Source organism: Hakea prostrata, chromosome 8 (genome assembly GCF_041222555.1).
Source record: "Hakea prostrata isolate BN-2017 chromosome 8, UWA_Hpros_2, whole genome shotgun sequence".
In the NCBI taxonomy this organism is placed as follows: domain Eukaryota; kingdom Viridiplantae; phylum Streptophyta; class Magnoliopsida; order Proteales; family Proteaceae; genus Hakea; species Hakea prostrata.
This window is the reverse complement of record NC_142607.1, coordinates 47,117,052-47,128,961: the sequence shown is the minus strand read 5'-3', so window position 1 is coordinate 47,128,961 and position 11,910 is coordinate 47,117,052. Positions and strand designations below refer to the sequence as shown.

General features: G+C 37.8%; 1 protein-coding gene across 1 annotated transcript; it reads right to left on the bottom strand.

Annotated features, from left to right (window-relative positions):
• Positions 1-372: 372 nt before the first annotated feature.
• LOC149008255 (E3 ubiquitin-protein ligase APD2-like) lies at positions 373-10,341 on the bottom strand. Its single transcript, XM_089166063.1, has 10 exons — positions 9,512-10,341; positions 9,229-9,326; positions 9,002-9,127; positions 8,705-8,795; positions 6,276-6,350; positions 6,100-6,182; positions 4,061-4,207; positions 1,990-2,059; positions 1,512-1,839; positions 373-1,422 (listed from the first exon to the last, which is right to left on the bottom strand). The coding sequence occupies exons 1-10, from the start codon at positions 9,783-9,785 to the stop codon at positions 1,347-1,349; spliced, it is 1,368 nt and encodes a 455-aa protein (XP_089022189.1). The 5' UTR covers positions 9,786-10,341; the 3' UTR covers positions 373-1,346.
• Between the last annotated feature and the right edge of the window lie 1,569 nt (positions 10,342-11,910).

The window sequence follows — 11,910 nt, the reverse complement described above, 5'->3', positions numbered from 1 at the left end:
GTGAAGAGAAACTTTTTCTCCTCTTGAAACATTTAAACCCTTAAACTAGCTATACCGTCACATTAAGCAACCACAATAATAATAATAATAATAAAGGGGTATATTAGCTTTCATGGGTTGGGTTTATAGAAAGAACATGATGTTGCTTATGTGATGGTTTGATTAATCCTACGGGTTAAAATATCCAAAAAAAAAAAAAATAGTTAGTTTTGTAAACCCAAAGTTAATTTTACCTAAGCTACTTTTGTAATAAGAATCTTAAAAGTGAAAATTTCCCAAACTCTTTCTTACATGATCAATGAATTACAAAATTTGTTTACCCAAAAACAAAAGAATTACAAAATTAAATGCAATCTATATGGTTTTGCAGCTTTTGCTATAAGCCCTAAACTGTTAAAAGATATGCATCTAACCCCATGATGCTGAGTCCATTTCATTTAAATGGAGATGAAAGAGTGCACAGTATCATTATGAAGACGATATCGACGCAATGTTATCTATCCAAAAATCCATAAGAGAATTCTGGGTTGACCCAGAAAAGAAAAAAAAAAACTCACACAACAACAGACAAGAACTTGAATGGAATAGATTAAGGGAGACCAAGTGAAGGTTGGGGTCATTAGTAAGGAGAGAAACCCATATATAGGAATGCTGTGCATCTTCAATGAAGGCTACTCAGTTTCATCACCTTCTGAATGAGAAAGCTTACTTTAAGTATATACATGAAATGGAAGAAGGGTTTTCCCCCAAGAAACCAATCAGTTGTTGGTAGTCATTACTATGAGACTGCAACCATGTACACCTCTCAGACTGAACATATTTTTCCATGAAAAGTCTCTCAGTGTTAGGTCCAATCAAACCGCCACCATGCAAGAACACGCCAAAAGAAGAAGAGATCAAGTAGAAAAACACACAAGATTTGATTACAGAATTCGGTTGTGAAACCTACATCTCCGGGGCTTAGATTTGAAGCCCAATGCACTATCGAGAATCAAAAAGAAAAAACCTTACCACAACAACACTTAGTGATGTACAAGATGAATTCCTAACCAAGGGACCTCAAAACCATCCCAAACAAGCAAGATTACAGCCTTGAAACCACAGAGAACAGAGAAAGAAGAACACTTGAGAAACCCTGGCACAGCAACCTAAATGCTAGACTAATTGAAACCCTAAAAACTGAATGAACCAATCCAAACAAGAAATATATACTCTGGTCTGAACGGTTAATAGATGGCACTGGTTTAACAATAGAACAGACTAGAATATAGCCAAACAAATAGGACTCAAATGAATTGAATCAAACACAATTGAACCAAGCTGTGAATTACAGATAGTCCCTACAATCAGACTGTGAATATCTTCCTCACCTTCTTCAGTTTCCTATTGCATATGGGACAGGTACCAGCTTCCTCTGCAATCCTGCAAGGTTAGTTTTAAATCAGTTGTCATTGATCCTCGACTAACTTTAATATGGAGTGAGAATAAGAGTAACAATGTAGTGTAATCACCTTGTTCCACAAGTGAAACATGCTCCACAATGGCCACATGGTAGAAAGAAGCAGTCCCTTGGTGTATTAGAGCATATTTTACAAAGGCAACGAGGATTATTGTTGTTCTCCCCGTAGCATGTTGCAAGCCACTGATCAAGATCCTCCTCATCATGCGAGATAGACTCATAAGAAGAGCCCCAACTTGAAAGATCATCAGTTTTCTGTGAAAGCAATGGGGCTCTCTCAGGTCTTGTATCAGCTGCTTGAAATGTAGTTCCATCTCCAGTAGTTGCTTCAAACTTGCTACAGATCTTGTAGAGCAATAGGATGAGTACACTCATTCCAACTACATGCAAGAATAGTAAGATATGAAGTGGTAGTTTATATACTCTTCATAACCAGAAATATCAAGGCACACATGCAGTTTGGGAGTTATGTGGATTGGAAACCTAGAAATGGAAAGAGTAAGGGGAAAAAAGTGATTTGGAGAAAATACCTAGGCCAACAAAATATATGATCCATCTTGGTCCGTAAGACAGCTTGATAAACCACTTCACATCACTATTCTTCAGAAATAAAGAGAAGTGCAAACACATCAATGAAAATATCTATGACAAGCATATGAAGGTAAGTGAACCCACAAGTGAATTCCTATGTGCAACCAGACGTGAACTGGGAGATCTAAATCTGCATAACACCCAGCAAAGAACTCATAACAAATATTATATTCGTAAATAACATTTCAAAAGTACAGAGGTCTGTCTTATGCAAACTGTTAGAGCTCATTAAAATAAAACTGAGTACTCTTATCATTTACCCATGAAGAAAAAGGTAAGACCTAACAGTTCTAACGGAATAGGAGCCATGTAATGTATTAGAATTCCTTTATGGAAGTCTAATGACAAGAATTGAAGTTAGTACTTGGAGGGGGAAACAAAACCCCAATTTTGCAGGCTGTTTTGGGAATCAATATAAAAACCAGTGAACCAACAACAGTGCTCAAAAACAGACGTCTTTTTTTTTTTTGGGTGTTAAATAAAAATTTTAAAAAAAGCCACTCACACACCAGATTCTGATTGAGCTCCCTTCAGGCAGCTACAACAGTCATCTCTAAAAAAAACAGCTTCAGTTGGTGTGCAAGAATTCTGGAAAAACTGCTCAAGAACAGTAACCACAGACGTGATCTTCATAGAAAGGGTAGTAGAGGTCAACCCTTCACAAGTCATACTTGTTGATAAGCAAGAGGTCAAATTCATGAACAGTATTTTAGTAGAATAGCAGCAGATAGTAGCTGAAGGACCGCTAAATGCAGAATCCAAAATCCTTCCAGACGACTCTCAAAACAACATTATAGACCAGATTGATCTTTGGTTTTCAGAGCTCCGGATCCCATATGACAAAATAGAAAATAAATAAACCAAAGACAAGATGATGAGAAGAAGAGAGAAAGGAAAAGAACACGAACAAGAAGAGAAGGTGACAATGGGAGAGACTGCTAACAGAGGCACAACATCCTTGAATTCTTTCCCCCTCACTGACTATTATAATATTAACAAGCAAATTCTAGGATGGAAAACCTTCCTAGCTAATCACAACATAAATGGAAAGTAAATAAAGCAGATAAAACTATCCTGTAATGTAGCAGTTTATGATGCTCGGACAGAAAAGTTACTATGACCATGTAATTGACTCATATGTACCCCCAAGGTACATATAGAACAAGTACCCTTAGCCGGCTATCGTGGTAGCCGCACTAGTACTAGAATATTAACACAACCTGATTCAGCAAACCAGCTAAAGGAGTCATCTTTTGACATCCACTGTTGCACATGTTTGCCCAACGTAGCACATCAAATGGATTTGTCTGCTTTTGGGCTGCATTCCAAAAGATGGGTCACTCATCGACAGGTCATGGCATCATGAGAGAGAGGGTCACTGATCTATGATAGGCTTTATAACAGGCATACATAGTTTAGTGTGGGCTTTCTGAATCTCATTATCGTATAATCAAGACACATCCTACACCCCATTCTTTAAAAGGGCCAACCTAGTGACGACGGCTCCCACACAAGCAGAGTCCTGGGTGGAGTTTTCCTATGCAGCCTTACCCTATAAATTTTTTGCCCCACCCCAATCTTTATTATACCAAATCCAAACCAGTAAATGTAGGATACCCCACCCACAACTCAAATCAGGTTTTCTTGTGGAGCGAGATCTGCTGGCCATCTGATGTACCTTCCCCTCCCCTCAAAATGGAGTCTGTAAACTAAGCCTAACCAACTGGAGAACCGTTGATAGCCCAACTTGGTGTAACTTTCATGATAACAAGCTTCACCCACCAAGATAAAGCAAATGGCCAAAATTTTTATTTCAAGATTTGTATCTGTTTAAGCTATAACGAATAGCTCCAAACCATTTTGGGACCTGCAAGCATAGTCTGATGTTTGAGATTTCAGAACAACAGAAGCCCCAGACCAACTTTTAACAGATAAAAAATGCATTAACATCTATGGCCCAAAAATGTGTGTAGCAAAATAAAATAGAAAAAAGGGAAATGACTCTGCTACCTGTTCTGGACCAGGAGAACTTAGAACAGCAAAAGTTGCCCCGTAAAGGAAAAGCTTCAAACTACAGAGATTACGAAAAGCAGAGCATTTGTAATATGCCTCTGTTGTATTGTACAGGAGAGCGTTTATTCTGAGGTTCATTTGCACCTGTTTAAGACACAGTGCAGCATCAGTAAATAAGTAACCAGTCGGAATATGGGGAAAAAAACAGAGGCACCTGGGCAACAACAAAATAGAACACTAGACACCAAAGAGAATCAATTCGAAAGTGTCACATACGGCATGTGAAATTTAGGGATTTGATTTCAGCCGTTAAGTTGGATGAACATTATCACCAACAAAATCATGATCAGGCCACCTCATGACTGAGTCATTCCAAAGTATTGCAAGCTTTTTTGAAAATCTGGGGATCTTTAACTAACAGGCAACGTTAAACCCTAGAATTCTCTATTATGAAGCTAACAATGATTCAGTTCTTAAAGTCAGCCCACGGTGCCCACCTAGACCAGCAAACCATGGGACTGTGATCCCACTTAATTCATTGAATATGCACAAGCTTGGGATAGCAATAAGTAGGTTAAATGAGTCTTCCCTATACCATATGGTGAGGCTTAACTGGAATTTCGGTTGGCATAGGTTTCTTTTGCCAGCATGCGGCAGCTTAGTTGCAACTTTGGGAATTTCAAAACAAGAATTTATGGGAACCAAGGGCCAGCCTATATTCCACTCTTTCGTCAATCTTTTCTCAAAATTATTGCCAGGCTGAGCCTTTTCTTAACCCAAAGGCTGGCTCAACCTGATGTATTGCCATGGCAACAGGAAACCAGGGTGTGAAGATACAACTTTTGGTGGCTGAGCTGCTATTTGAAACAATTGCATATGGCTGATGACGACATAGCACATTACATTCCCAAATTCCCCAGATCTTTGTGTTCCCAAGAAAATTCTCTTCGAGAATGTTAGGTACCTGAATGAGGTTACTTAACAAGGTGGAATAACTCAAGAAGAAAAAAGGGACTTTGAATAAAAGTTGAATAAGAAACAATACATTCTACCAGCAGTAGGTGATTCCTACGGCTACCCAAGAGCAATGGCTCTCACATAAACTTCTATCTATATCCTTTCTACTCATCCTCCCCCCTATTTACAGCAATTACATTCCTATCGAATTAATTAACAAATTCAGCCTACTTCGAGTAAAACTCTTCAAAAGAAACCTAACTGTAATGTAACTCTAACCTAGATGTATTATGATTCTTGACTCTCTAAATCTAATTCTAATAACCTTAACGCAGAAGGACTCTTCATGCTTCAAATTTGCCAGTCGCCTGAATGCACTAGGACTCTGCTGAAAACGACAGGACTCTCTTCACTCTTCAAACTGTCAATCGTTTCCTTGGGAGTGCTTTCCTTGTCGAATATAGACTCTTGATATCAGGGGCTTATCAGAGAATATCTACGTAAAGACCACAGGCAGGTTGGAGATACACACTTTGTATTGGATTTCTGTCGCACTTTTAAGTTCCATATAAGTATTTTTTTTACTTCAGCACTTACTTTTTTCTGTTGTTTGTAGTGTATCCTATGCATAGTTATTTTCCCATTCAAGAACTCCATTTTACCTATTTTTACAAAGGAAGAGGAAATCTTCCCAAATTCAAATTAACAAAGGCATCAGATAAAAGGCATAAACATCAAGCAAACCAAAGCAATGACCCCTCAATACATAGTCTACATGCTAGTTATTGGAGTATTGAAGCACTCAAATAAATTGTTCCACAAGATAATAAGTATGACAGAAATCTTAGAAGATACAACAAACAAGCATTGCTATCTGCAATCTTCTTGGGGTTCTTATGCTGTGAAATTAAAATTTGATATGACTACAATTTAAGTAGTGCACGATTACAATTACAGAAGCTTTTTTCCTATGTATTTTACTTTGACATGCATTGGCCATATTTGATTGGAGAAACAAGTAGAATGCATGTCAAAAGCACATAATGATCCAAAGCACAGAGTAAATGTTTCACAATTACCTCCACCTCCTCAGAATTCAAATTCCCAATGGCAACATAGTAATCAGAAGATGCGGAAATCTTCTGTTGGATTCTACCGTTTCCTGTTAGTAAATTTGCTTACATTACTACAGCCTTCCCGTATACTAGGAAACTGGACAGTATGGGGAACTCAAATTATCCAATACTGATCTTACCATGAATTATATTCCATAACAAGGTGATATTTGGATATGATGGATCCTCAATCCATTCAGCTAGGCTTTCTTTACCTGCATCGTCACATTACAACAGAAGAAAAAAATAAAAAAATACAACATTGTAGTTATTGAAAACATACACTGCATCTAAAATCCCACCGTACTTTTTATATAGCTTGTGGAAGCAAAATTATAGAATAATGCACCACTGGTGCAGGAAGTATAATTATCACGCATTCTTATATCCCTACCTGTAAATGAAAATGTTAATCATAATCAAAGAAAACCAAAAAGGCTATTTTGGTTCCTTTCTTCTTGTTCTTCCCTTTTTTTTTTTTTTTTCTTCTTGTTTTCCCCCCTTCCTCTTCTTCTCCCCTGCTGGAAGTATGTGTGCTGTGGGTGGGGCTGCCAGGGCTGGGGTTTGGGGATTGTATGTCAGTATAGCACTTTAAGATGTGCAGTTAAGCTTTCAGGTCAAACTTACAGTTCAGTTTACTGGTAAAGCAAATTGGTGTCTTCAGGAATCAGGCCAAGGTGGCCAACAGAACTTCACAGACAATCCCTTCTGGGCTCAGAGAAGGCACTAACACAACACACACAACATGTCATCCTATACATTAGGTACATACGATGAAAAGCAGATTCTAATTCCTATGCAGTTATCAATTCCTTATTCCTGATGATGACTTTTATTGGACTCACCATCCTGTACCTCTGTATGACTTAACTCAAACGGATCCTCCTCTTTGGGAAATCCAGGCCCACAGAAATCACAGATAACGCATAATATTCAGGATATTTGTGGCATGGTTATTAAAGCGCCGCCTAAGCGCCCCGCAAAGCGGTGAACCGCTAAATTGACCGCCAACAGCGGGCTGAATTCTTGCCGCTTTTTTGCTTAGGCACACTACTGCGCGCGCCATATTGCCGCCTAGATGCTAAAGCAGCCGCTACATTTTAATTGTGCATATATCCTAACACAATACAAGCCGATATAAATTAAATAGTGAGCCACGAACGAGACCCAATCAAATGAACGAGGCCCAAAGCGCGCAAGAATGTGAAGCAGAGCCATATCAACATTGATAATCAATGAAACATAAATAAACAAAACGGAAACGGAATAAGAGACATAAATCAGCAACCGTGGAAAAAAGGAAAAATGGATACACAACGACCAAGAAAATTCATGTATAACAAAAAACACGAAAAATAATTTGACTAAACATATATGAATAATATGTTATCAAAGGATTCTGAATTTTTTTATTTTTTTAATTTTTATGAAGTGATTGTTGAATGTTTGTTTAGTACTTTAGTTTATAAAAGTATTTGTATTAAAAAGAGTTGTATAAAATATGACAAACGCTTTGGTCGCTTTATGCCGCCTAGCGCCGCTTAGTCGCCTAAACGCCAAGCGGTGCCTAATCGCTTTGGTCGCTTTGCCGCTTTAATAACCATTTTGTGGGCTACATATGCTTGGCTGATCCAGTTATAATTAGAGTCCAGGCTCTTTTCTCCGGCATTAGCTTGGTTCTGCTATTAGACGGACTCACTGGCAAGCAGAAGGTAACTCCATACATGTCATTGGGCGTATCTCCTTTTGAAAGAGAATACTTTGAAGACTATTCATCTTTTAAGTTGGCTGATCCCTCTATTCTTCAATGAAAATATTGTATCACAAAAGATGAAGATCCATAAATTTTTGGGGAACGAATTAGTAAAGAGTGAAGCTATAATAGTTTACATGATGGTTATATCCTTAATTACAGTTGTTTTCTCCTTTACTTTTTCTCACTAAAGTGTACTTTAGGCCATGCTTAAAGAAAGTGTGGTTTTGGTTATAAAGGCTTATAATCAACTTTTCTCATTATCTTCCAACTTGGTCAAACTTATTTTCATTAACAATTGAGTTTGAAGTATAGACGCAGTAAGCCCAGCATGGGTAAGATAAAAAGGTGTGGGAGTTCAAGAAGAGGAAGAAACAAGATTTCATAGTAGGTGTGCCTCCTTGGGAGAAGTATATTACAATTATAGTTTAGATGAATTCTGTGGAAACGATTGTGAAAGTTGCACAAATATATGCCAGAAACTGACATAAGTCTCGCTTTGCCTGGCTTTGTCCCTTGTGCTCTTTTATTCTCTTTGGTAATGAATTTATTTATTCATCCAAAAAAAAAAAGGGCACTCCACTGTCCTCTCTGTCATTTACAGTCAGAAATAAACATAGCTAAGTAGCATGTTTCTATCAATAAAGATTGACAATTTATGCACAAGGACAAGCCAGTATATGTTCACTTAGCTTCTGATACACTTAACTATGTTCGACTGCAAGAGAAGAAAGCTCCCCTGGAAGCCAACTTAATGTGTTTGTGCCGACGAAAATTAAATGGGCAATAAGGTCTGTTTAAGATGAGTGACCATACCTTTTGCAATTACAAGGGATAAAGGGGACGGAGATCCCACACTATATGAAATATTTATTTCAGAACCTTCATTTAAGAAGTAAATCCACTCCTGCAGTGGAACATGATGTTAGTAAAGCATCAACGCTTAAATTAAAAAATGAAACTCAACAAGAAACAGTTCAGAGCAAGAAGAAGGTAGGTAGAAGTAGACAAATAGAAGTCCAAAGCACTGTTTATATTTGTACCAACATCCATGAGGCACTGGATTATCCGAGATAAAAGGGTTGGAAAATGGAAGAGTAGGAGAATACTTGCCTTGCGGAAATTGGATTGAATAGAAATGTTATGGGTTTCAGACCAACTGGTTTCAATATCAAGGGGGGGAATCTTGTGAAATCCGTAGAGGATTGGCCCAGGTTTTGGGTCAGTCACTTCTTCCACCTACATCAGATAATGGCAACAAAAGAATGCATCACCAACAACAACAACCAAGAAAGAAAAAAAAGTTTGAAGTATATATTGGAAAAAGTGTAGCAAATCACCCTTATATTCTGCACGAAGATAGAGCTGGCTTGAACAAGTCGAGAGTAATTCGGGCTCAACTGGAGATTCATAGACCCGTAAAAGCCTAGAATCAGAGCTGCTGGTGATGAACATGGAAATCAATAGGTCCCCAACCCATAAATTAAACCGTTTCTGAATCTAATAATCAGCCCAAATAACATTCAAAATGACGCCATTAAAAGGAAAAAAGAGAAATTAAACGCATAAAGCATTTATTCAGAATAGAAACCTTAAACAATCAGGAAACTGGGAGAGAAGTACCTAAGTAAGCGAACAACCAAAAAGTGACAAGCACGACCAGGCAGAACCAATCATCGTCCCTCATCTCTGTCGATGTCAAATCGGATATCGAGATATTCATACGATAAGAATTATTCCCCTGCTGTTGCTGAAGCTCCTGATTATCATGGGTCTCTTCTTCCCGAACGGTTCCAGACGACGACGACGAAGAGAAGGAAGAATGAGCAGAACCTGAATGCTCGCCATTGACGTGGATAGAAGAAGATAAAGGTAGAGAAAGATCTTGTTCTTCCATATTGAGAAACCCAGTTCCAAAGAGAGAGAAACAGAGGAGGTTGAGCAAAGTAGAAGAGATGAAACCACGAGTCCCCGAACCCCGTCTGAACAGGGGAATTTTGAAATAGAGGTGCAGTAGCCATTTGAGAGCATGGGAGCCTAACGTGAACCTAGCAGTCGCATTTCCCTTCTTCCTCCTCGGAATGGTAGCTGCGAATTCTCGACAGCGGAGAGAGAGATCGTATCGACCAACCAACCGACTGTCGAGGTAGAAAAATCTCTGCTTTGCACATCTCTCTGCTGCGTAATGAACAATGGAGAATTTGAGATAGACAAAAGAAAAGTGAATCTTGTTCTCATTCAGAAAATGGAATCACATTAAGTATCTTTTTTTAAAAATTAATTTAGTGAAATCTTGTGCGGTGCTTGTCTCAATCACAGTGGTGGAATTATGTCTGCAGAAATTTGATTCCTTGCACTTGTTCATGACGCAGCAGAGACACTCTGTTATCTGAATCTCTCTCTTACTGTTGAGAACTTATTGGCCGTTAGAGCTCCACTCTCTGTCCACTTCAGCTGCCCAATATGCATCGTTATAAATTACTTGAAAATCTCTTTCTTAAACCATAAACTGAAAAGCACTTCCCTTGAACGAACTCCTTTACCCCACAACCACACGGAAACAAAGAAATAAAAAATAGAAGAGTTTTTTTATTTTTTTTATGTCCTTAATGAGCGACAAACTAATGTTGGGTTCATTTAGTATAATATATTACGTATGGGTTTTAACCAGACTAATACGGCTAGTTATCGTTAACTATATTCAAATTTCAAATGTGGAGAGACCAAAATACACTTATTTAGTCTCTTTTTGGTATCAATTCTCATTCTCTATTATGAGAATTTTTCATATTTTAAATTGTTTGGCATCTATCATCATTCTTGTTTTTATTTAAAATAATAGAAAAACCTCTAAAATCCATAATGGACTTTTTATCCATTATGGATTATGAGAGGCAATTCATTTTCCTCATTTATGCGGTGGTGTACTTGAAATTTTAATGTTTAAAATGGGGCACACTAGTAAATACACATTATTTTATTTTTCTTCTTTTTTATATGTATTGTTTACACCAGTTATACAATTATCTTTTTTCAAAATCATATATTAATATAATGCATTAAATAGCTTGAAGGGCACTTTGGTTCCTTTACGTTTGAAATTTGAATATATTCAATATTGGCTAATGGTATTAGTCTGCTTAGAACCCACACGTAATATATTGTCATCAACATATAATTAACAAGAAGTTATCATGTTCTCTCACGGGTTGTCTTCTGGTCTTGATAGCCGATGAGCCCAGGCTTATATAATGCGACCCTACCAATGAATGGCTCCCACAATGTGATTATGTCCTCTCACGGGTTGGCTACCGGTCTTGAGCACCCACAATCCCTATTGTTGCCACGGGTCACTCGGCATCAATACCCACGCCAATAGGGTATGATATGACTGGGTTGTTAACCAAACACTTCTAGACTTCCTAGTCATGACATCCAGTGATTATGAAAAGCGCCAAGGGACATCATAGGATTGTGTCCCATACCACCTCCATTAATGTCCCAATACAGAAACACCCAAATGGCATTCCCTAATTCACAACCACAACTTGACATACGCATTACAATATGATTCCAATCACATTTTCATATCATAAATCATTATGAATACAAAACAGTCACATACAGATCATATATGATAAACATCATTACTAAACTACATTCTGAAATTACAGAGTCATATTGATCATGTCTAAATCATTTAATAGCAATATAGCCCATGCATTCAATTCCTATAACAAATAAGAATGTAACCAGGGTTATATATAAGTGAACATCCTCACCTTGTTGTCAATTCAAAACCTTCTTAGCATAGATCAAAGGAGGAGTTCTAACTTGTCAAATAGTCCTAATAATATGATGATTCAATGTTAGAAACAAACTCTAAAGGTTTGGAGATGAAAAAATGACTTGTGTTTAGTCTGTCAACACCAGGCTTGGTCACCTGGGACTGTCGAGGCAGGTGACCAAGGCTGCTGTGTACGGACAACAAAAGCCTAGATTGTTAGAAAACTCATCGTTTG